This window comes from Oncorhynchus clarkii, chromosome 15 (genome assembly GCF_045791955.1).
Source record: "Oncorhynchus clarkii lewisi isolate Uvic-CL-2024 chromosome 15, UVic_Ocla_1.0, whole genome shotgun sequence".
Lineage (NCBI taxonomy): Eukaryota > Metazoa > Chordata > Actinopteri > Salmoniformes > Salmonidae > Oncorhynchus > Oncorhynchus clarkii.
In genome coordinates, this window is record NC_092161.1 from 19,629,334 (window position 1) to 19,656,575 (window position 27,242).

The 27,242-nt window shown below is 42.0% G+C and overlaps 1 protein-coding gene across 1 annotated transcript in view; it reads left to right on the forward strand.

The window, feature by feature from the left end:
- Positions 1–4,279: 4,279 nt before the first annotated feature.
- LOC139367016 (melanoma receptor tyrosine-protein kinase-like) overlaps positions 4,280–27,242 on the forward strand; it is a 54,623-nt gene continuing 31,660 nt past the window's right edge. Inside the window, exon 1 of the mRNA XM_071104868.1 lies at positions 4,280–4,524. Within this exon, the coding sequence (XP_070960969.1) occupies positions 4,446–4,524 (79 nt within the window). The 5' untranslated portion in view covers positions 4,280–4,445. The remainder of the gene's footprint in view (positions 4,525–27,242) is intronic.

The window sequence follows — 27,242 nt, forward strand, 5'->3', positions numbered from 1 at the left end:
GATCCGGGGTCTGGGCGGAGGCTACGACCCGCACCGGAGCCGACACTAGTCACCCACCCTACCCTCCCCATTTGGTTTCAGGTTTTGAAAGTCCGCACCTTTGGGGGGGGGGGGGGGGGGGGGGGGGGGGTACTGTCACACCCTGACCATAGAGAGCCCATAGAGGGCCCTATGGTGTTTAGGTCAGAGCGTGAGTAGGGGGGTGTTCTAGTCTTTTCATTTCTATGCTGGTGCTCTTAGTATGGTTCCCAATTAGAGGCAGCTGATGTTCGTTGTCTCTAATTGGGGATCATATGTAGGAAACCCTTTCGCCCACCTGCTTTGTGGGATATTTTTTTTGTTGAGTGCTGATGTGCGCTCTGTTTGTTCATAGTCGGTGTTTGTTTATTGTTTTGTTTAGAAGTTTCACTTTAAATAAATATGTGGAACTCAAATCCCGCTGCGCCTTGGTCCGTCTTTTCTCACGACCGTGACACTAAGTTTGTAACAGTCGTAAAGTTGTCTATCGACTGTAAAATGTGAGCGCAACGGGAGGCGTCATGCCCAGATTTGTCCTCTTAAAAATAAAAATATTCTGTATTAAGTTTCAGAAGCACGACATGACCAAACTTGTGTGTGGATACTTGCTCGTCGAACATCTCATTCCAAAATCTTGGCCATTAATATGGAGTTAGTCCCTCCCTTTGCTGCTATAACAGCCTCCACTCTTCTGGGAAGGCTTTTCACTAAATGTTGGAACATTGCTGTGGGGAATTGCTTCCATTCAGCCACAAAATAATTAGTGAGTTTGGGCACTGATGTTGGGCGATTAGGCCTGGCTCGCAGTTGGCGTTCCAATTCATCCCAAAGCTGTTAGATGGGGTTGAGGTCAGGGCTCTGTGCAGGCCAGTCAAGTTCTTCTTGAAAAACCATTTCTGTATGGACCTCGCTTTGTGCACAGGGGAATTTTCATGCTGAAACAGGAAAGGGTCTTGCCCAAACGGTTGCCACAAAGCTGGAAGCACAGAATCGTCTAGAATGTCATTGTATGCCGTAGTGTTAAGATTTCCCTTCAATTGGAACTAAGGGTCCTAGCCCGAACCATGAAAAACAGCCCCAGACCATTAATCCTCCACCAAACTTTACAGTTGGCACTATGCATTAGAGCAGGTAAAGTTCTCCTGGTATCTGCCAAATCCAGATTTGTCCGTCGGACTGCCAGATGGTGACGCGTTATTCATCAGTCCAAAGACACTACAAGTTTCCACTGCTCCAGAGTCCAATGGCGGCGAGCTTTACACCACTCCTGCCGATGCTTGCCATTGCACATGGTGATCTTAGGCTTGTGTGCGGCTGCTTGGCCATGGAAACCCATTTCATGAAGCTCCCGACTAACAGTTATTGTGCTGACATTGCTTCTAGAGGCAGTTTGGAACTCGGTAGTGAGTGTTGTAACCGAGGACAGGCAATCTTTACGTGCTACGCGCTTCAGCACTCGGCAGTCCCATTCTCTGAACTTGTGTGGACTACCACTTCGCCGCTGAGCCGTTATTGCTCCTAGATGTATCCATTTCACAATAACAGAACTTACAGGGGCAGACCGGGGCAGGTCTAGCAAGGAAGACATCTGAGTTGTTGGAATGGTGGTATCCTTTGACGATGCCATGTTGAACGTTACTAAAGCTCTTCAATAAGGCCATTCTACTGCTAATGTTTGTCTATGGAGATTGAATGGCTGTGTGCTCTATTTTATACACCTGTCAGCAACGAGTGTGGCTAAAATAGCCGAATCCACTAATTTGAAGGGGTGTCCACATACTTTTGTATATATAGTGTAGGTTATAAGTAGGCCTGTCGTAAAATAAATAACATTAGCCTATTGATGTCATTTGTTGAGTACGGTAGGCACTAGCCTTTGTTGGTAATTAATGCAATATAGCCTGTTCAAAACGTTTGGGAAGGTTTAAACCAGATCGTAAGGGTTTTGTTTAATTCTATTTAGCCATTTTCTTTGGCCAAATTCAGTTCCAACTGTGATGCTGTTTCCCTCAGTATAACATCCTTCTCATATTTCTCTAATGAACAATGGCTTGACTTACATCTGATATTACCCTAATAAAGTTTAGAATGGTTTGGTGTGGTGTGGTGGGGATATTATTAAGATTTAGCTACTGCAGGCCTATGAAGGCTGTGCTCACTGGTGCTCCAACTGACAGATGAACTTGAGGTGAGAAAGAATGTTTCAGGCCTACCAGAGTTAATCCTATAATATAACAAAATAATGCTTATCTTTATCCAAAATATTCAGATAATTTACGAATTAGCCTCCTGTACGGCTATATCCGCATAGCAGACGCAGTAGCCATCTGACATAAAGAAATGTATGTTGGTGTCATGGCATGCCACTGGCATATCTCTATCTCTCTCGATTTCTCTCTGCAGCTGGGCCTAATCTTCTCTTCCTTATATATATATATATATATCTTTTTTTTACATGAATATCATACAGTGGACTCCAAGGCCTTTAGGCCTTTGCATGCAATGCCCTCATGCATTTTGTGCTCAAATCACCGACAGCTGAACCGTGAGGTGGACGAATATTGTTTTAGGAAAAACAATTTTAAGAATAATTGACTATAAAGTTTTGCGTATACTACACATCAAAACACAAGGAATAGTATTTTTGTAGTTTGTTATAGGCTGTTTTTAAGGACATGTAAATGTGGCTCATTTGGTCAACGTCACTCATTTATTGATGGCGCTGACTGCGCCAAGTCGGATTTGAGGGATGTCCGGTAAACTTTTCAAATGTCTGGAAAATTAAAATCTTCCTGGTCAAATTTTCCCAAAAACCCAAAACCCTATACTACTAACCACCTACAGATGGAAATGTGAATTACTATTTGGAATCGAATTAATTGATATTTTTGTAGGGGTTGATACATTTTTCGTAAGGTAAAATAGTCTGTAATTTGAATGTGGAAATTACAAATTTCAGAAGCCTTTTTAAACCTCAAATACACCACAAGTTAAAAATGTCCTGTATTGCAGGAAAGTTCTCCTGCAACTGGGTAATCAAATGAAGATCCTACATCTGTAGCAATTTTTATGAAGTTGGCTTTAGCTAAGCCAGTTTCCCAATCTCCCAACTTTATAACTAGCTACCAAGCATTTTCAGGCTATCAATTAAGTTAGAGTAGCTAGGTTGGTAGACTTCAGAAATGCAAGCAATTGCTAAATGTACTGAATAAGACTCACATTCCTTTAAATATTTTACCCAGATTTTAGCAGAGATGCAGAGAAGCATATCTAGTTTCTTTAAAAAAAGAACCGCCAGTCAGGAGGATACAGACAGCTCAAGAGGTATGCTTGGATATGCCCCAAAAAAAGCACAATGATTGCAGGAAAAAGCAGTTTCAGGTGTTTGAAAAGTGCTAAATTCTCCAACTTCCAGATGGGGGCATATCCCCCCCTCCGGTCCACCCCGCTGCCATCTTCACATACTTTGTGCCCGCTTAGATTTGTGTGGGGCATCGCGCCCCTTAGTGCAACAGAGCCAGTTACAACTGAATTATCTGATCATCAATAGATTCGACAAAAAGCAAGTTGTTTTTAAACACAGTGGCCACATATCATCAGGTAGGTCCTTGTTTAATAGCCTATGACATGTTGAAATGTTGACGTTTCTTACGATAACCTACTTCCAAACCAAATGTTACATAGACACAAAGGTAGAAGGGGTGTTTGTTATATGATCTCTTAAACAAAAAATTAATGGAACGAATTTGGAGCAGCAGTTCATTTTTTCTATGAGCACTTCTATGAGCGATTTTTAGTGGAGTGGGGAAAGGAGGTTGAGCACTGGAGCGGTGCGCAAAGACGTGGAGCGATGAGTGGGAGCTCACATACTCTGCTTCAGTGAGTGTAATTATCTCTAATGAGTGCAATTTTCGCAATATTAGGAGTTGACAAATAAAGTTGACAATTGAAAGAAGATATTATCCTCTTTTCTACTGTAGGTAGCCTATGTAATTCAAAATGTTTAGACAATAGCTTGCAATAAGAATCCTAGGCATGTATCCTACTTGCAATATGAACATATCAACCTAATAAAATGTTATTTCAGCCAGGGATAGGCCTATTTGAGATAACGTATCCAATGGCCTATGCTTGTGAAAGACCATGCTTGATATAACTTTGCACTTGACTGCTTTGCTTTCGAACTATACTCCTTCCAAATGACGTCAAAACAATTGAAAGTTGCTCTGACTGCGATAGAGACGGAAGAGGACCAATCACCGGGAAAAGAGAGAGCGCCAGTTCAACGAAGTCCCACCCAAATAGACTACACCTCTTACCTCCCCTGTACGTAAAGTGGGGGTAGATACATCACATAAAGGGGTTCGCCCAAGACTATGGATACATTTCTTCTCTAATTTCATTGAATATAACACATTTTGGAAACAATGCGACCTGAAACTGGAATAGTTATTGCTGCCTTGTTCTGCATGGGCTGCTGCGTGACACTGACAGCGCACAAGAAAGGTAGGTGTGAGACCGACTTTGCTTGTGGGGAATTTGGTAAAATGTGGGAATTAGTACTAGGTTAGCCTAGGCTACTTAAACGGAATGTTTGACACGGAATTCTAAATGACAATGCTTCTTCTACTGGATATAACACAGTAACCTGTTTATTGGTCGGGGGAAAAGTCTGCCAAACATTTTTTTTAAAGGAGACATCCACATCATGTAGCTTAATTCCGAAGACGTGTCACATGATTTCAATAGTATTTATCTCTATTGATCAGTAGACAAACTTATATAAACTTTAAACTTTAAAAAAATGCAAATTAATAGCCTACAATTGAGAGCTATTTAATTTAATTTTCTGAACACCTGCTTAAGGACTTTATATATATACATAGAGCTCTGCAATGTTTGTCCCTGCCACTGCGTTAGTTTTAAGGCTATTTCTAACCAAAATAATACTTTTCATTTTCTGAACAGAAACACTATGACTATAGGCCTAAACTAAAGCTGCATCATCACTCCTTACACATGAAACATTACACATCAAACTTCAAATTAAATGCAATAGTCTATAGTTTATTTGTACCTAATTAACCCACAGGCGTTCCAGAACTGCTTTGAGACTGTCCATTGCCTGTTCCATGTCTAAACTGTCTTGGTACATTAGCCACCACTGGGAAAGAGGAGACCAAATCTGGTCCTGTGTTGTGCCAAAGTGGGTCTCCAGTCCAGATGGTGGTGGTGACAGACGGGGTCCCCCATGGAGCAGGGACTGCCCCTTGTCCCCCTGGCTCCTCTGTGGACAACCACCTGCAGTAGGAGACCCTCTGATCTGGCCAGAGTGCTAGCTGTCTGGGACTCCCGCTAGTTTGAAAACACACCAGATTGTTAGCAGATTGTGGAAGTGTCTGATCTGGTTAGTCATTTGTCTGGGGTTGTTGGGCAGCCAGGTACACATTTCCATTCTAACCAAAATGGATGGACAATTCTGGTATCTATTTTATTCTGCTCTACATTTCTTGATTTTTAAGTGCAGTCAGAGAGATAGACAGTGTCTCGGGTTAAAACATTATAATATTAGACATATTTAGCAGTCGTTTCCTTTATAAACTGTGATTTAGAGGAAAGAACATGTTCCGCTTGCCAGATGAATTCAGTCATATTAGATGTAGGTGAAATGGAATTGGTGGTTACAATGTCTATTCCCTTTTTTCATTCACTACCTTCTACAGTGAGCCACTATAAAGTCTGACATGTTTTATCATTTATGATGAAGAATGATTTTTCCTTCTTGGGTAGCCTACTAAAATGGATGTAAATTGAACTATAAAATGCTGACATGATTTTCTTATAATTTGTTTCTGTAATTAACAGACGTCATCATACTAGACAATCATTTAGTTATTGTTCATCTTTGAGTAAGAATAGCTGACTGTTCCTTTTCTTTGACTGGCCTCACACAACAGCTTGAAGAAACGGTAGCTCCTGGAAGGACCCTTGCTTAAGGCTCACACCCCAATTATCCTGGTTTGTGTCTATGGCAATTAGTGTTCCTCTTCAGTACATTGTTTGAATTGAATTAATTTGTCATTGACTTCTTAGACATGTTCCCTCTGTTTCCACTATAACACAGACTTCTAAAAATACATATGGAATTACCACTGCAAATAACAAGTATCATTGGTTTATCAGTATAATTGTGATCCTCAATGTCTTAGAGAATTAAATAACTGAGTGTTAATAACAACGTAACAAGGTTCTTGATAAAATGAACGCAATTATTTAATGCAAGTAAATAGCTAATTTGATTGGAAGACCCATCTCAAATTGGTGAATGTAATGACCTTCTCATATGACAGTGGTTCAGTGACGTTTGCTGCTGTTTTGATTCAATGGAAGCTATTGTTCTCTAAAGCTCTTGCCAGGTTCTCAATTGCAGCCGTCTGCATTTCAGGGTAATTTTATTGTGTCAAGGGTCCATCATGGGTTTTGTTTTGTTGTGCAGCTGTTACATATTATTTCAATGCATTTGAGGAGAAAGCTTTTTCGGCTCCCATTTTCTGGAAGCATGTTATTCCTGGTTTGACATACTTAGCTGAAGAGATGCCAAGGTATTATTATTATTATTGTTCATGGATATTAATAGACCTTACCAGATAGCCTTAGCATTGAGATGATACTCTCAGTGAATGGTGTCCTCTTTCAATGCAGAGAAAAGCAAAAGAGGGAAATAAAACAGTTTTGTTGTCCTGAAAAGTAGCACTGACCTCCACTCCACTAGGCACTTATAGGACTGGTTAGGGTAGCAGGGTAGCCTAGTGGTTAGAGCGTTGGACTAGTAACCGAAAGGTTGCAAGTTTGAATCCCTGAGCTGCCAAGGTACAAATCTGTTGTTCTGCCCCTGAACAAGGCAGTTAACCCACCCTAGGCCGTCATTGAAAATAAGAATTTGTTCTTAACCGACTTGCCTAGTTAAATAAAGGTTAAAAAAAAAAATAAATAAATAAAGGTTAGGTGTGCATGATAAGTCCATCAAACTCAATTTGTGGCATCAGTCTAATGACCAGCCCTGTGTTTTAGCCTCTGGCACGTTTTCCTCTTTGAGAATCTGTTGACAGAGGACAACTAAAGCATTTGCCACTCTGAACCCTGTGAGTTTACCTAGTGATACCCTGCCTGTGGCCTCTAACAGACTGCATGTGTTGTAAAAACAGTCAAACCAGCCAGCCGCACAAGGCTCATCTGGCCTTTACCCATTAAGAGTGTCTGCTAAATGAATGCTCACTAAAAGGTCTCACTTGGTGTAGTGGGGAAGAACTACAACAGAAAACCAGATAGGTATAGGGCACACACATGACTGAAGGATTTTATAGTAGAAGCACCATAGACTACCAGGTGCATGATGAAATTGTTTTTTTTGTATCAACTCGGAGAAGGTACGGTGGAACTCGGAATTAAGTATCATAAGGTCTTCAAGTGGAAATCTTCTACATATTCTGTCTGTATGTCCCTTCTTTGTGTCTGGTTTATGCGGTATCTCAATTTGAATTGCAATGCCGAAACGGTAAACTCTTGGCTCGTGCTGCCGTTGCGTATTAAGAAGCAAAGAGAACAACACAAAGGTAACACACATTTTTTAACGGAAGCAATCTATTTGAGAAATGGAAACATTTCTTTCTTTCTCGAAACATGTGGAGTCAAGTTCTGGGCGGAATTTCCCTCGGCTCCATTTGTGAGAGTGTTTTACCCATCAACCTGTGCACTCTAACCCTACCTGGAATGCCTTTAACACCTCTGTTTCAAATGTTAAAAGGAAGTATCAATGTACATTGAAAAGAAGTTGGTCAAATGTCAAACACCTCCCCGTTTCTTGGAAGTGATTGAATATTTTGAAGGTTTTGTTTTGATATCACAATTATTCTGATTTTGGAAAGGTGTTCAGTTGGTTGGATGACTAGACCATGCCTTTATTACCGTTTTAGTTTTTCAGACCCCTGTCGAAAGAACACAGTGTCCGTTTGACTTGTGGAACCTTAAACCACCTTCCATCAGGTGTTACAACAAGAAGGTCCTGATATATGGCCTTATATGACAGTGAGCAGCATCCAAGCTGGTAAACAAATAACTTTGAGATTTGTTTCTCTTCTATCATGACTTGGATTTTGTTGATTTAGTGTTGTTTAGCATATATTTTACTAATCTGCCTAAATAGCTCCGTGGCTGTGTCTACGGCATTAGTTCTAATCAGCTATGTCTATGGTACGACAAGGACACTGTCCAGCCTTGGCATTTGGCTCCAGAGTCTGTCAAAATGCTGGCCTCTCAAGCATAAATCGTCTATTCCCCGAATTATATGTCCTCTCCAACCAAGGAGGGCAGCTTTCTCATTGCTGTTTTCACAATCCCGTTTTCACTAGGCGAAATCGAACCTTTTGAGAATTAACCATAAATCAGTATTTGCTAGAAATGAATTAGAAATCAATTTGAACACTTTAACATTTAACACGTGGTGCCACATATGATTCAAGAACAATGTCAATACAGCACTTGTTAGCCATTTAGGCATCATCTGTTATTGAGTGTGTGGAGAGTAAATAATGCTCCATTGATTTTAGGCCTGAATATCCAATTATATCACCCAGGGGGAGGTCACTTGTGTCTACTCTGTAACACTTATTGGTGTTAGTCCAATAACATCATATCTCACAAATCACGGCTGCTCTGTTGGTTGAATTGCAATCAACTTATTTAGCTCGAAAAATTCTGGCAAGCAAATTTTTGGCAAGTATATGAGGGAATACTTTTTTTTAATGAACATAAAGATAAAACAAGGGTGAAAGACGGTTTAATGCAAGGTCAAGTTTAAATTAAGAGTTTTATGATTAGGCTTTTTTCTGTGTGTTATATTCCCAACTTAACAAAAACAAGTGCAAACTTGTTAGTTGGTGCAAACACTTCTAGATACTGTGGGTATAGGAAAATTGGCAATTCCAAGGTAATGGAATCTCACTTAAAATGTATGCCAAACAAAAACCATTGATTTCAAAGTTTAGCAAACCACACTACTCTATACACAAGGACTACTTTTAACAATTTACACATTTTGTTTTACAAAAACACATTTACTGGAAGAAATGTGAAGATGCAAAGTTGAGTTAAAAAAAAATCATCCGTATTTTATGTGCCCAAGTTTTCCGAAAACAATGTTAAATATCTGCTCTGAATTAAGATTCAATGATGTCTGCAGAAACAATGGTGTCAGCTATGACATGACACATTGCCTTCACAATACAGTACAGTAGAGAACAGTATTGTACAGTTGAGTATAACTAATTGATAGGTCTACCTTTACTTGTTACATCTGTGAACATTCATTATCGTCCCTCATTAGGTAAAGGAATTTCAAGGCAGAATGCAATGTTTCTGAAAAACTTACAGAAGGCAGAAAAAAATATCAAAAAGTACATGATGAAATGAGTTGGCAGGGATTTTTCAACAGCATTGTTTTTTGATGTGTTTCTAATACCTTTTTAAAAAACCTTTTCCATATGTTTGACCAGAAATCAAAGCCTTTGCTTATTCCTAATGTTTGTGATGGGAAATGGTTGAAAATATAAATATGCCTTAATTAAAAAATATATATATTGACACTTTCATTTGACAACCATTTTTACATGATCCTGTGAACTTCACATGTTAGTGCTCATGGGTCCTTTTACATGGAAATGACTAAATCTCTAGTATTGTCACGGCCATTGAAAGAAGTGGACAAAGGTGCAGCGTGGTGAGCGTACATTTTCCTTTTATTATAAAAATGACGCCAACAAAACAACAAACGAGAAAACAACCGTGAAGCTTACAGGGCAAAATACCACAAATAAAGTTAACTACCCACCCTGAAGGAGGGAAAAAGGGCTACCAAAGTATGATTCCCAATCAGAGACAACGATAGACAGCTGTCCCTGATTGAGAACAATACCCGGTCAAAACATAGAAATAAAGAAACATAGAAAACAAAACATAGAATGCCCACCCCACATCACACCCTGACCTAACCAAATAGAGAAATAAAACGGCTTTCTGAGGTCAGGGCGTGAAAAGTATCTATTTTTACATGAGCAGACTTACAGATTTGTGTTTTCCCCTGGGCTTAATCCCCTTATTTTCATTTAGCAAATCATAAAAGTAATTTATGGGACAGACCAGGCTAGATTAGTTTTGGCTGGAAAAGATTCCACCAAATCCCAGGATAAATAGCTGTAAATAAACTGTTAAAAGAGACCATTGTCAGGCTTAGATTCACTTTTTTTTCATGTTGTCCTTATGTCCAGTAATAACTACAGCAATTGGTGTGTTGAAGTAGAACAGGAGTGGTCAACCCTGCTCCTGGAGAGCTGCTGGGTGTGCAGGCTTTTGTTCCAGACCTTCCCTACACTCCTGATTTTTACTAATCAGCTGCTCTTTAGGTCTCGATAAAGAGCTGATACTGGTGTGTTAGGGCAGGGCTGGATCAATAACCTGCCTATCCAGTAGCTCTCCAGGAAGTGTTGGCCACCCCTGGAGTAGAGATCCTCTCTTGTCTTGAGTTTTGAGTATACTATCTCAAACCTGGTGCTAGACAGTTGTTCTCTTCAAGTTGTCTGAGTCCTATCAGTGTCAAAACAGGTTTAACTCAGATATACGCCAACACACTTTCAATATATGGCCCTTTTTTAGATGTAATATAAGTCATGTGAATTTTAAGCAATGACCGCAACGTTTACTCTCCAATAACCCTTAGAAAACACACTGACAAACAAACCATTATGCTATTTTATTTCATCTGAGGCACTTCAGTGTTTCTATAGATACTACATATGTGCCTCCTCCTTGTTAACTGCACTATCTAATTTAAAGCAGCCTTAATGTAATTTGCTCAAATTCAATATAAAGCTGCTGTTACACATTTCTGTCTTTCTTGGCAACATTCTTGGACCTAAAGGGGGACTGCTCAGTGAATAATATTATTGTCTCTTGCTACATACGCTGTGAGAGACAGGGAGACCTTATCTGATATTCTCGAGTCCATGGGTTGCGAAATTCCGGATTGGGGGCTGAAAAAACAACTTCCTGTCACTGGGTTGATTCTTCTTATGTGGTGTTCTTTTCATATGTAAAGTTTTCAGACCAGTCAGTCATGGTGATGGAATGCGAGAAATTCACCTGGGAGAGAAGACTTTTCGTGATCCTATTGAGATAAGAAGCAAAAAAGCCCTTCACCTATTCTTTCAGAGTGACAACTCCTCCTGTTGTTTCAGCTCAGGTGTCAGATTGCAGATGGCATTTTTTGGGGGTGAAAGATTCCACCTAGACCCAATGCTTTGAATTCATCTGGATCTAAGATTGTTATCACGTAGTGTACCACACCTTCTCATTCACAAAAGACAGGAAATTCATCCAAAATAGAGTCAAAAGAATGGCAGGATGAAATATATGACAATGAATATGTGACAGAGTGAATCCAGTTGTGAGACTTACTGGATGTGTGACATGACTATATGTTACGTCTCTAATATGTCTCTAACGTCTCTACCCACTGGGCACACACTGGTTGAATCAACGTTGTTTCCACGTAATGTCATTGAACCAATGTGGAATAGACGTTGAATTGACATCTGTGCCAAGTGGGTAATATGTTTGAAGGTCTAAACAATTATGTTGATTTTTCTTTCCTCAATTTGAATCTTCCTCCCTGCTTTGACAAACAAGGCTTGTTTTTTTTTTAAAATCCTCATTGCCATGACATGTTGAAACATCAGGGTCACCTGCCTCTGGCTCAGTTCAGTGTTCATTTTTGACGGATTTCACATTTTTTAACTAGGGTCTGGTTTTCAGTGAGGTCTAGCGTAATTTCCAGATGAATAAATGAATCCCAACTCAAACATCCTTTATCTGCCATAGAGCACATCCTAATGTTGAAATACCAGGCGTTTGTTAAACAAGACATAGTGTACATAACAAGTGTTAGATGGGTCACTTGACTCGTGCTTGATGTGGGAGGACAGGACAAACACTTTTGAACGGCTGCTCTACATCAGGATCGATAATGCACTTGCGACACTAAGTGGTGGGCGTCAATGTTAATAATCTCCTGTAAATCTCATTGATTCGTCCCTAGCAAACCTATCGATTTCCCACCCAAAAAGGTTTGTTTGACCGACGTATGTCGGACTCCTGCAAATGCACACAAAGTGATATTCTGCATTCTAAAGTGATATGCCAAGTTGCTAATGTACATGTGTTATCCATCGTAGGGTCTGGCTGTAGAGATTTAGAGCAAAGACACCAATGCTGATGCTTTGTTATTTGACACTTATTGATTGTGAATGATGACCCACACTTGAGGTGAGGGATGTGCAAACAAGTGCCAAGTTGCCTCCTCTTGCAGGAAATGACCAACGTTCATGTGTGTTCATGCATGCCAAGGCAAGACAATGACTAGTTAGCTAAAGCCAAAACAGAGTCAAACAAAACCCCACAATTCTACAGACGGTAAAACTCTAGAAAGAGATTCAGAATTGGTAACGCCCTCTATTCTTGATGATACCACGTTCCCACAGTAGACACATTAATGAGAGAAAAGCGTCGACTAGGGGGGGGATAGAGAGAGTAGAGTCAAAAGGATGACAGGATGAAATATGACTTACTGGATGTGTGTGGGGGGGGGACTGGAGAGAGAGAGAGAGAGAGAGAGAGAGAGAGAGAGAGAGAGAGAGAGAGAGAGAGAGAGAGAGAGAGAGAGAGAGAGAGAGAGAGAGAGAGAGAGAGAGAGAGAGAGAGAGAGAGAGAGAGAGAGAGAGAGAGAGAGAGAGAGAGAGAGAGAGAGAGAGAGAGAGAGAGAGAGAGAGAGAGAGAGAGAGAGAGAGAGAGAGAGAGAGAGAGAGAGAGAGAGAGAGAGAGAGAGAGAGAGAGAGAGAGAGAGAGAGAGAGAGAGAGAGAGAGAGAGAGACAGAGACACACACGAGAGTGCTTAGGGTTAAACGGCAAAGCACAGAGAACAGGGTCGCCGGTCATTTGGAAAAGGGTAAACAACAGAAAGTCCAAGTTCTCTGGCCTTGAGAGGGGAACACTGGGGATAAATATGTTGGCCAATTATCTGAACCATGTGCTTCTGCTGCTCCAAATGCAGTCTCCTGCCTACCGCTGAGATTTTCACGCTTTTCATTAGCAAGAATCAAGGGGGATACGGTTAGAGTTATCAGCCCACAGCATATTTACAGTATATTAGTGCCTCAATGTGATTGGTTTATGCTAAAACACTTATCCCTACAACAACCTTCCTGCACTGTGCACACTGCATCAGAAAGACTTGTCTGTCAAATACTTAAGCTGTGATTGACAGTGTTACCCCTTTACTTTATTGTACCAGACACATACAAGCTATCTGCCCTTTTCAGCTTAGAATACCCACCGATTAAACTTCAGTAAGATTAGCACTTGGGAACTGATTAAATTGGTGTCAGCTGACCGGTCACAGTCAGTAATACCCAAGGATCAGGAAACCCTGTTATAGTAGAAGAATGTTGTAGAGATGGAATGCACATTAACTCTATTATTGAGTTAATGAGGGGTGGCTAATGGCTATCATGCGCTTTCCTCGTAATAAGTGTCTACCACCAATGGAATAGGCTCACTTTAATACATACAGATGTGGGATCTTAATTTGATCACCCTGTTGCAGAAGAACTTTCATGCAATGCAGGAAATGTAAAACTTGTAGTGTATATTTGAGGTTTAAAAAGGCTTCTGAAGTTTGTATTTTCCACCGACTTGATTTCCCTTACAAAGAAATGTATTAACCCCTACAAAAATGGGCATTAATTATAATTCACATAATAATTCACATTTCCTGTTGCTGCATGATTATTTTCCTGCTCTAGCAAACTGTCTCAAATTAAGATCCTACACACATACTACATATAGTTACAGTGTCTTCAGAAAGCATTCATACCCCTGACTTATTCCAGATTTTGTTGCGTTACAGGCTGAATTAAAAAAAATATATATATATTTTTTTACACACAATAGCCCATAATGACAATGTGAAAACATGTTTTTAGAAGTTTTTCCAAATTTATTAAAAATGATTTCTTGAAATACAGAAATATCTCATTTACGTAAGTATTCACAACCCTGAGTGAATACTTTGGCAGTGGTTACAGCTGTGAGTCATTCTGGGTAAGTCTCTAAGAGCTTTCCACACCTGGATTGTGCAACATTTGCACATTACTCTTTAAAAGATTATTCAAGCTCTGTCACATTGGTTGTTGATCATTGCTAGACAATCATAATCAGGTCTTGCCATAGATTTTCAAGTAGATTTAAGTCAAAACTGTAACTCGGCCACTCAGGAACATTCACTGTCTTCTTGGTAAGCTACTCCAGTGTAGATTTGGCCTTGTGATTTAGGTTATTGACCTGGTGAAAGGTGAATTAATCTCCCAGTGTCTGGTGGAAAGAAGACTGAACCAGGTTTTCCTCTTGGATTTTGCCTGTGCTTAGCTCTTTTTTTTATCCTGAAAAACTCCCCAGTTCTTAACAATTACAAGCATACCCATGACATGATGCAGCCACCACTATGCTTGAAAATATGAAGAGATTTTCCAGAAACATAACACTTTGTATTCAGGACAAAAAGTGAATTGCTTTGGCACATTTTTGCAGTATTACTTTAGTGCCTTAATGCAAACATGATGTATACTTGTATTCTGTACAGGCTTTCCATCTTTTCACTCTGTCAATTAGAGTAGTATTGTGGAGTATTTACAATGTTGTTGATCTATCCTCAGTTTTCTCCTATCACAGCCATTAAAGTCTGTAACTGTTTTAAAGTCACTGTTGGCCTCATGGTGAAATCCCTGAGCGTTCCTTCCTCTCTGGCAACTGAGTTAGGAAGGATGTACTTATCTTTGCAGTGACTGGGTGTATTGATACACCAGCCAAAGTTTAATTAATAACTTCAGCATGCTCAAAGGGATATTCAATGTATGCTTTTTATGTTTACCCAATAGGTGCCCTTCTTTGCGAGGCATTGGAAAACCTCCCTAGTCTTTGTGGTTTAAACTGTGTTTGAAATGTACTGCTTGACCTTACAGATATCAAATCAATCTTTATTTGTCACCTGCGCCAAATACAATCATTTGATTTGAGATAATTGTATGTGTAGGGTACAGAGATGAGATAGTCATTCAAAAATGATGTTAAACGCTATTACAGCACACAGATTCCATGCAACTGATTATTTGGCTTGTTAAGCACATTTTTACTACTGAACTTATTTAAGCTTGCCATAGCAAAGGGGTTGAATACTTTTCATTTTTAATTACTTTGTAAAAATGTCTAAAAAGAAAGCTCAACTTTGACATTAAGAGGTATTGTGTGTAGGTCAGTGACAAACAAATCTAAATGCAATCATTTTTATATTCAGGCTGTAACACAACAAAATGTGGAAAAAGTCAAGGGGTGTGAATACTTTCTGAAGGCACTGTCCATTTGCATCAGCAATTGCTCCATAACCTGTCATCCAGGTTCACAATCCAGCATTAGCATCAAATATCCCCCGTGATATGCAACTTTTCAGGGATGTTAGGAACCAGTATACACAAGCAGTTAGGAAAGCTAAGGCCAACGTTTTCAAGCAGAAATTTGCATCCTGTAGCACATACTCAAAAAAGTTCTGGGACACTGTAAAGTCCATGGAAAATAAGAGCACCTCCTCCCAGCTACCCACTGCACTGAGACTAGGAAACACTGTCACCACTGATAAATACACTATAACTGAGAATTTCAATAAGCATTTTTCTACAGCTGACCATGCTTTCCACCTGGCTACCCCTACCCCGGTCAACAGCCCTGCACACCCCACAGCAACTCGCCCAAGCCTTCCCCATTTCTCCTTCACCCAAATCCAGATAGCTGATGTTCTAAAAGAGCTGCAAAATCTGGACCCCTACAAATCTACCGGGCTAGACAATCTGGACCCTCTATTACTAAAATGATCTGCTGAAATTGTTGCAACCCCGATTACTAGCCTGTTCAACTTCTCTTTCGTATCGTCTGAGATTCCCAAAGATTGGGAAGCAGCCGCGGTCACCCCCCTCTTCAAAGGGGGGAGACACTCTAGAGTCTAGAGTCTAGACTCTAACTACTACAGACCTATATCTATCCTACCCTGCCTTTCTAAGGTCTTCGAAAGCCAAGTTAACAAACAGATTACCGACCATTTCGAATCCCACCGTACCTTCTCCGCTATGCAATCTGGTTTCAGAGCTGGTCATGGGTAGACCTCAGCCACGCTCAAGGTCCTCAACGATATCATAACCGCCATCGATAAGAGACAATACTGTGCGCCGTATTCATCGACCTGGCCAAGGCTTTCGACTGTCAATCACCACATTCTTATCGGCAGACTCAACAGCCTTTACAGTGGGCAAAAAAGTATTTAGTCAGCCACCAATTGTGCAGTCACAAGACAGTGTGCTTTTGCCGGCGTTCTGGTAAGTAGCTTGCTAGCTAACTGTCACGCCACAGATGAAAGGTTACCAGTATCTTCGGTCGTATGATCTGCTTGAGCTACTGTAGCTGGTTTAATGTTTGTAAACAAAGCCAAAGCAAAGCATAGGTGCATGTGATGACAGTTTTAAGGCGGTATATTTAAATGACTTACGATATAATAAGACGTTACCATTGCTGTACTACATTTCTGGCTTTATTTTTTTTAAATATATTTTTTTAATTTGATTTATTTCACTTTTATTTAACCTGGTAGGCTAGTTGAGAACAAGTTCTCAATTACAACTGCAACCTGGCCAAGATAAAGCAAAGCAGTTCGACACATACAACAACGCAGAGTTACACATGGAATAAACAAACATACAGTGAATAATACAGTAGAAAAAGTATATATACAGTGTGTGCATATGAGGTAAGATAAGGGAGGTAAGGCGATAAATAGGCCATGGTGGCGAAGTAATTACAATATAGCATTAAACACTGGAGTAATAGATGTGCAGAAGATGAATGTGCAAGTAGAGGTACTGGGGTGCAAAGGAGAAAAAATAAATAAATAACAATATGGGGATGAGATAGTTGGATGGGCTATTTACAGATGGGCTAGGTACAGGTTCAGTGATCTGTGAGCTGCTCTGACAGCTGGTGCTTAAAGCTAGTGAGAGAGATATGTGTCTCCAGCTACAATGATTTCTGCAGTTTGTTCCAGTCATTGGCAGCAGAGAACTGGAAGGAAAGGCGGCCAAAGGAGGACTTGGCTTTAGGGGGGAACCCGTGAGATATACCTGCTGGAGCACGTGCTACGGGTGGATGCTGCTATGGTGACCAGTGAGCTGGGACAAGGCGGGGCTTGACCTAGCAGAGACTTGTAGATGACCTGGAGCCAGTGGGTTTGGCGACGAGTATGAAGCGAGGGCCAGCCAACGAGAGCGTACAGGTCGCAGTGGTGGGTAGTATATGGGGCTTTGGTGACAAAACGGATGAGACTGTGATAGACTGCATCCAATTTGTTGAGTAGAGTGTTGGAGGCTATTTTATAAATTACATCGCCGAAGTCGAGGATTGGTAGGATGGTCAGTTTTACGAGGGTATGTTTGGCAGCATGAGTGAAGGATGCTTTGTTGCGAAATAGGAAGCCGATTCTAGATTTAATTTTGGATTGGAAATGTTTAATGTGAGTCTGGAAGGAGAGTTTACAGTCTAACCAGACACCTAGGTATTTGTAGTTGTCCACATATTGCATTTAGTTTTCATTGCAATTAAGAGCAGTTGGAAGCCACAGAAGGAGAGTTGTATGGCATTGAAGCTTGTCTGGAGGTTAGTTAACACAGTGTCCAAAGAAGGGCCAGAAGTATACAGAATGATGTTGTCTGCGAAGAGGTGGATCAGAGAATCACCATCAGCAAAAGCGACATCATTGATGTATACAGAGAAGAGAGTCGGCCCGAGAATTGAACACCGTGGCATGCCCATAGAGACTGCCATAGGTCCGGACAACAGGCCCTCCGATTTGCTACATTGATCTCTATCAGACAAGTAGTTGGTGAACCAGGCGAGGCAATCACTCGAGAAATACAGTGGGGCAAAAAAGTATTTAGTCAGCCACAAATTGTACAAGTTCTCCCACTTAAAACGATGAGAGAGGCCTGTAATTTTCATCATAGGTACACTTCAACTATGACAGACAAATTTAGAGAAAAAAAATCCAGAAAATCACATTGTAGGATTTTTTATGAATTTATTTGTAAATTATGGTGGAAAATAAGTATTTGGTCACCTACAACAAGCAAGATTTCTGGCTCTCACAGACTTCTTCTTTAAGAGGCTCCTCTGTCCTCCACTCGTTACCTGTATTAATGGCACCTGTTTGAACTTGTTATCAGTATAAAATACACCTGTCCACAATCCCAAACAGTCACACTCCAAACTCCACTATGGCCAAGACCAAAGAGCTGTCAAAGGACACCAGAAACAAAATTGTAGACATGCACCAGGCTGGGAAGACTGAATCTGCAATAGGTAAGCAGCTTGGTTTGAAGAAATCAACTGTGGGAGCAATTATTAGGAAATGAAAGACATACAAGACCACTGATAATCTCCCTCGATCTGGGGCTCCATGCAAGATCTCACCCCGTGGGGTCAAAATGATCACAAGAACGGTGAGCAAAAATCCCAGAACCACACGGGGGGACCTAGTGAATGACCTGCAGAGAGCTGGGACCAAATTAACAAAGCCTACCATCAGCAAGGGCATTGAAGATGAAACGTGGCTGGGTCTTTCAGCATGACAATGATCCCAAACACACCGCCCGGGCAACGAAGGAGTGGCTTCGTAAGAAGCATTTCAAGGTCCTGGAGTGGCCTAGCCAGTCTCCAGATCTCAACCCCATAGAAAATCTTTGGAGGGAGTTGAAAGTCCGTGTTGCCCAGCAACAGACCCAAAACATCACTGCTCTAGAGGAGATCTGCATGGAGGAATGGGCCAAAATACCAGCAACAGTGTGTGAAAACCTTGTGAAGACTTACAGAAAAGGGCATATAAAAGGGTATATAACAAAGTATTGAGATAAACATTTGTTATTGACCAAATACTTATTTTCCACCATAATTTGTAATTGACCCTTGAAAATTATATTTTGCCATTCTAATGTATGGGTTGTTGTCTTACAGTGGATGTAGCTTGTGTCATGATGAGTAGGAGGAGGATGGTATTATTATTTTCCATCTCCCTTTGTCTTTCCACTACTCTGTCTGCACAGCTTCCCAGGCAACCGCCACAGCAGGAATGCTGTGATACATAATCAGCTTTCCCAAGGTAAAGGGGGGATATGCTGTGAAGCCTAGGAAGACAGACCTAGAGTCGCAGTTATTCATTTAAAATCTGCATCAATTGAGCATTTCAGGCACACAAAAAAATCAAAATCCAAAACAAGAAAGAAAAGGTGCACAACCAAATATTGCATATTTCATATTGAGTACTTTTTTAAAAATCTCATCAACACTACAACAAATTGCTTGCATCATAACAGTAAATGAAAGGAAATTAAATTCACTGCCCATTTAACAAACATTTCTCTTTTCAAGAACATTACTTTATGTAGATGGGATCCTGGATCTCTTTTTAACGAGGTCTCCCTTGATCCAGTGCCAGAGGTGGGGAAGCTGTGCGAGCTGTCCATCCCAGGACCCCTGTCTGTCCAGTGTGAGAGGTCTGGCAAGGAGGCCATAACTGGATTGGTCTCCCGCTTCAATCTTGGGGGCGACTGAAGCCAAGTGGGTGACTGAAGCTTGCAGGATTGAAGCGTGGTACATGGATCCTCCTCTCCTCCCCATCAATCTCTGTAGTTGGTTGCATTTCCTAAAGCCTAAGTAAATCACTTTTATGTGATATGATATCAGATTTTGTTACTTTGTATGTATATTTTTTCAAGCATTCAGACGGGACATGAGTGTCACAAATTGTACGAATCAATGGATCCTGCACACTGTAGGGTGACCGGATGCCTACATTAGGCCTATGGCTCTTTTCTTTCTGTCAAATGATGTCTCACCATTATTTCTCATCTGTTCATGTAGATCAATATTTCAGATATTCTGACCTACTGCAAATGATCAAATAAATGTCTGATCAATACATACAGTTCTGAACATATTGTCATCTATAATGCTAATGCAGAGGCACCAATACATTGTCCAGTACACTTTTTGTATCCTGTGTTCATGTACAGTGCCTTGCGAAAGTATTCAGCCCCCTTGAACTTTGCAACCTTTTATCCACATTTCAGGCTTCAAACATAAAGATATAAAACTGTATTTTTTTGTGAAGAATCAACAACAAGTGGGACACAATCATGAAGTGGAACGACATTTATTGGATATTTCAAACTTCTTTAACAAATCAAAAACTGAAAAATTGGGTGTGCAAAATTATTCAGCCCCCTTAAGTTAATACTTTCTAGCGCCACCTTTTGCTGCGATTACAGCTGTAAGTCGCTTGGGGTATGTCTCTATCAGTTTTGCACATCGAGAGACTGAAATTTTTTCCCATTCCTCCTTGCAAAACAGCTCGAGCTCAGTGAGGTTGGATGGAGAGCATTTGTGAACAGCAGTTTTCAGTTCTTTCCACAGATTCTCGATTGGATTCAGGTCTGGACTTTGACTTGGCCATTCTAACACCTGGATATGTTTATTTTTGAACCATTCCATTGTAGATTTTGCTTTATGTTTTGGATCATTGTCTTGTTGGAAGACAAATCTCCGTCCCAGTGTCAGGTCTTTTGCAGACTCCATCAGGTTTTCTTCCAGAATGGTCCTGTATTTGGCTCCATCCATCTTCCCATCAATTTTAACCATCTTCCCTGTCCCTGCTGAAGAAAAGCAGGCCCAAACCATGATGCTGCCACCACCATGTTTGACAGTGGGGATGGTGTGTTCAGGGTGATGAGCTGTGTTGCTTTTACGCTAAACATAACGTTTTGCAATGTTGCCAAAAAGTTCAATTTTGGTTTCATCTGACCAGAGCACCTTCTTCCACATGTTTGGTGTGTCTCCCAGGTGGCTTGTGGCAAACTTTAAACAACATTTTTTATGGATATCTTTAAGAAATGGCTTTCTTCTTGCCACTCTTCCATAAAGGCCAGATTTGTGCAATATACGACTGATTGTTGTCCTATGGACAGAGTCTCCCACCTCAGCTGTAGATCTCTGCAGTTCATCCAGAGTGATCATGGGCCTCTTGGCTGCATCTCTGATCAGTCTTCTCCTTGTATGAGCTGAAAGTTTAGAGGGACGGCCAGGTGTTGGTAGATTTGCAGTGGTCTGATACTCCTTCCATTTCAATATTATCGCTTGCACAGTGCTCCTTGGTATGTTTAAAGCTTGGGAAATCATTTTGTATCCAAATCCGGCTTTAAACTTCTTCACAACAGTATCTCGGACCTGCATGGTGTGTTCCTTGTTCTTCATGATGCTCTCTGCGCTTTTAACGGACCTCTGAGACTATCACAGTGGAGGTGCATTTATACGGAGACTTGATTACACACAGGTGGATTGTATTTATCATCATTAGTCATTTAGGTCAACATTGGATCATTCAGAGATCCTCACTGAACCTCTGGAGAGAGTTTGCTGCACTGAAAGTAAAGGGGCTGAATAATTTTGCACGCCCAATTTTTCAGTTTTTGATTTGTTCAAAAAGTTTGAAGTATCCAATAAATGTCATTCCACTTCATGATTGTGTCCCACTTGTTGTTGATTCTTCACAAAAAAATACAGTTTTATATCTTTATGTTTGAAGCCTGAAATGTGGCAAAAGGTCGCAAAGTTCAAGGGGGCCGAATACTTTCGCAAGGCACTGTACATGCTCTTATGTCTAAGCTTCTAAGGTGACTCAGGCTTTACTAATTATTGTGAAGTGTATTAGTGAACTGTATTCTGCAGTTAGTTACAAAACAAATGCAATTTTGTATTTCTGCTGTTTGTCTGATATCCAAACGGTCCATGATCAGCACTGTTGACATTTTGCAGAGAAAGTGTGTTGAGGCATACTATTTAGGCTCAGAATGACATGTGGCCCATTGTTTATCTCCTCATCAATGACATGGCCTATTGTTTACCTTGTTACCTGGCAACGACCACAAGAGTGTTTCAAAGAGCTGCCAGTCAAGCTCCCTGCCCAATCAGGCTGTTCTTTCAGGCTTTCTGATAGTTAGAAATGAGAGAAGGTACAATTTCTTCAATTCTGAGCATTTTCATTAAAAAAAAATATTATCGGTGATGTTTTAGTCATTCAAAGGCTATTATTACTTGGGAAATAGGATGCCTGTGTGGAACCTTATAAGACAGCAGGATTGAGGGGCATTCAGCACAACGGGCATTTTTTAGCAAGAACATTGAATGAAACGAAAAGGCCCTTTCCTCTCATTATTTCTTCTCCCTTGTTCAGCCAGCAGTCTGAGAGACTGTTTAAAGAGACAGCGGAGGTGAGTGGGAAGGCCGCAGTTAGTCCGTTCATCCCATTTCCTATGCGAATGAATGACTGGGACCAGGTGTGTTTCTGTAATATAGAAAAAGTGTGAGTGTGTGCATGTGTGCACTTGTGTTTGTGTGCGTGCGTGTTTGCGTAGACTGTACAAACCCTCTGTGACCGTGAAGCTCCTCTTATCTCAACAACCAGTGTCCACTCACTCTTCCATCTCCCTTCCTCCCCTCCCTCCATCCCTTTCTAGCACTGCCCAAAGGATACATGGCATAGACTCAGGGAATTCCACACTTCTCTGTGAGGAGGGAGGGGAGAGGCAGGCACACAGGGGTGGACAGAGGAGAACTCTGAGGGAAGAGAGAGGTCATCTGTGGACCGTTACACATGGAAACTATGACTGGAACTTTAGTTCTATATTTTCAGCTAAGACAAATCCCTTTCAATGCCTCTTACAGAAAACAATGGATATAATGCAAACACACAATTGGCATCATCAGTAGTTGCAATGTCAGCTAAATGTACTCATACAGTAGGTGTAAAGAAAAATGTCAATTGAAATTATAAAAAAGAGTGAGATTGCAGAATCTCTCTCATATAGCCCCACCCAGTACAACACACACAGGAACTTCTTCCTATGAAGTCTGGCATGGCCTTGTAGTCGAGGATTTCCAAGTTAAACAATCAGCTGAAACCTGTTGTCACACACACAAGTTTGGGGTCACTCAGAAATTCTTGTTTTTGAAAGAAAAACACATTTTTGGTCCATTAAAATAACATCAAATTGATCAGAAATACAGTGTAGACATTGTGTTAATGTTGTAAATGACTATTGTAGCTGGAAACGGCAGATTTTTTATGTACATAGGCGAACAGAGGCCCATCATCAGCAACCATCACTCCTGTGTTCCAATGGCACGTTGTGTTAGATAATCCAAGTGTATCATTTCAAAAGGCTAATTGATCATTAGAAAACCCTTTGAAAAATGTTTATATTTGTCAGTATTCATGAATGAAAAAGAAAAAAAAAGGTTTTGAAATGAAAATACTACTCAGTGGCTATCAACAATAACAAAGCATTCTCTCCACCACTGTTTCAGTGTAAAGCAGGGGGATGGGCCTAGAGAAATGTTACCAGACTCAAATTCAAAGGCAGCGCTATGGATACAAGGACTGGCCATGCATGATATCAAAATTATAGTTTTAACCATGTTTTGTTTATGCTAAACAGTGTTTGTTTACAAACATTGGAGTTAAACAAGTTCTATTTTGGGTTCTGATGTGGTATGACAGTTGAACTAAGCGCATGAGGCATTTAAACGGTATATTCTTCAAGAATCAATGGACGCATACAGTGCATTTGGAAAGTATTCAGACCCCTTACTTTTTTCCCCCACATGATATTACATTGCAGCCTTATTCTAAAATTGATGAAATCAAAATGTCCCTCAATCTACACACAATACCCCATAATGACAAAGCCAAAAAGGTTTTTTGAAATTTTGCACATTTATAAAAAATAATACCTTATACCTTACCTTATAAATATTCAGACACTTTGCTATGAGACTCGAAAAAATTGAGCTCAGGTGCATCCTGTTTCCATTGATCATCCTTGATATGTTTCTACAACTTGGTTGGAGTCCACCTGTGGTAAATGCAGTTGATTGGACATGATTTGGAAAGGCATACACGTGTCTATATAAAAGGTCCCACAGTTGACAGTGCATGTCAGAGCAAAAACCAAGCCATGAGGTCAAAGGAAATGTCCGTAGAGCTCAGAGAAAGGATTGTGTTGAGGCACAGATCTGGGGAAGGTTACCATTTCTGCAGCATTGAAGGTCCCCAAGAGCACAGTGGCCTCCATCATTCTTAAATGGAATGAGTTTGGAACCACCCAGACTCTTCCTACAGCTGGCCACAAGGCCAAACTGAGTAATTGGAGGAGAAGGGACTTGGTCAGGGAGTTGACCAAGAACCCGATAGTCACTCTGACAGAGCTCCAGAGTTCCTCGGTGGAGATGGGAGAACATTCCAGAAGGACAACCTTCTCTGCATCCTCCACCGATCAGGCCTTTATGGTAGAGTGGCCAGACGGAAGCCACTCCTCATAAAAAAGGCACATGACAGTCAGCTTGGAGTTTGCCAAAAGGCACCTAAAGGACTCTCAGACCATGAGAAACAAGATTCTCTGGTTTGATGAAACCAAGATTGAACTCTTTGGCCTGAATACCAAGCGTCACGTCTGGAGGAAACCTGGCACTATCTCTACAGGGAAGCATGGTGGTGGCAGCAGCATGCAGAGAGATCCTTGATGATAACCTGCTCCAGAGTGCTCAGGACCTCAGACTGGGGCGAAGGTTCACCTTCCAACAGTACAACAACCTTAAGCACACAGCCAAGATAATGCAGGAGTGGCTTCGGGACAAGTCTCTGAATGTCCTTGAGTGGCCCAGCCAGAGCCTAGATTTGAATATCTCTGGAGAGACCTGAAAATATCTGTGATGCAACGCTCCCCATCCAACCGGACAGAGCTTGAGAGGATCTGCAGAGAACAATGGGAGAAACTTCTGCAAATACAGGTGTTGTCACGCCCTGACCGTAGAGAGCTTTTTATGTCTCTATTTTGGTTTGGTCAGGGTGTGATTTGGGTGGGCATTCTATGGCCTTTTTCTATTGTAACGGCTTTCTTCTATCTCCTCTTCTGATGAAGAGGTAGAACAAGGATCGGACCAAAATGCAGCGTGTAGATTGCGATCCATGTTTTAATGAACAAATGTAAAACACGAATCAATACAAATACTACAAAATAAAGAACGTAACGAACGTAACGAAAACCTAAACAGCCTATCTGGTGAAAACACATAGACAGGAACAATCACCCACAAACACACAGTGAAACCCAGGCTACCTAAATATGGTTCCCAATCAGAGACAATGACGAACACCTGCCTCTGACTGAGAACCATATCAGGCTGAACATAGAAATAGACAAACCAGACATGAAACATAGAATACCCACTCAGATCACACCCTGACCAATCAAAACATAGAAAATACAAAGTAAACTATGGTCAGGGCGTGACAGTACCCCCCCCCCAAGGTGCGGACTCCGGCCGCAAAACCTGAACCTATAGGGGAGGGTCTGGGTGGGCATCTGTCCGCGGTGGCGGCTCTGGCGCTGGACGTGGACCCCACTCCATGACAGTTTTAATCCCCCTCCTAAACGTCCCTAAATAGGTTACCCACCACAATGATAACATGGGACAGAGGGACAGCTCGGGACAGAGGTAACTCGGGACAGATGGGTAGCTCAGCACTGAGAGGAAGCTCAGCACTGAGAAGAAGCTCAGCACTGAGAGGAAGCCCAGGCAGGTAGTAGAAACTACCAGAACCTGGCTGGCTGGCGGTTTCAGCAGATCCTGGTCGACTAGCAGATCTGGAAGAATCTGGTCGACTGGCGGATCTGGGAGAATCTGGTCGACTGGCGGATCTGGGAGAATCTGGTCGACTGGCAGATCTGAGAGAGTCTGGACGACTGGCAGATCTGGAAGAGTCTGGACGACTGGCAGATCTGGAAGAGTCTGGTCGACTGGCAGATCTGGAAGAGTCTGGTCGACTGGCAGATCTGGAAGAGTCTGGACGACTGGCAGATCTGGAAGAGTCTGGACGACTGGCAGATCTGGAAGAGTCTGGACGACTGGCAGATCTGGAAGAGTCTGGACGACTGGCAGATCTGGAAGAGTCTGGTCGACTGGCAGCTCTGGAAGAGTCTGGTCGACTGGCAGCTCTGGAAGAGTCTGGTCGACTGGCAGCTCTGGCTGCTCCATGCTGACTGGCTGCTCCATGATGACTGGTAGCTCTGGCTGCTCCATGCTGACTGGCTGCTCCATGCTGACTGGCAGCTCTGGCTGCTCCATGCTGACTGGCTGCTCCATGCTGACTGGCAGCTCTGGCTGCTCCATGCTGACTGGCTGCTCTGGCTGCTCCATGCTGACTGGCTGCTCCATGCTGACTGGCAGCTCTGGCTGCTCCATGCTGACTGGCTGCTCTGGCTGCTCCATGCTGACTGGCTGCTCCATGCTGACTGGCTGCTCCATGCTGACTGGCGGCCCTGGCTGCTCCATGCTGACTGGCGGCCCTGGCTGCTCCATGCTGACTGGCGGCCCTGGCTGCTCCATGCTGACTGGCGGCCCTGGCTGCTCCATGCTAACTGGCGGCCCTGGCTGCTCCATGCTAACTGGCAGCTCTGGCGGCTCCTTGCAGACTGGCAGCTCTGGCGGCTCCTTGCAGACTGGCAGCTTTGGCGGCATCCTGCAGACAGGCAGCTCTGGCGGCTCCTTGCAGACTGGCAGCTCCATGCAGACTGGCAGCTCCATGCAGACTGGCAGCTCCATGCAGACTGGCAGCTCCTTGCAGACTGGCAGCTCCTTGCAGACTGGCAGCTCCTTGCTAACTGGCAGCTCTATGCTAACTGGCAGCTCTATGCTAACTGGCAGCTCTATGCTAACTGGCAGTTCTGAACAGGCGGGAGACTCCGGCAGCGCTGTAGAGGCGGAAAGCTCTGACAGCGCTAAACAGGCGGGAGACTCCGACAGCGCTGGAGAGGAGGAAGGCTCCGACAGCGCTGGACAGGCGAGGCGCACTGTAGGCCTGATGCGTGGTGCTGGCACTGGTGGTACTGGGCCGAGGACACGCACAGGAAGCC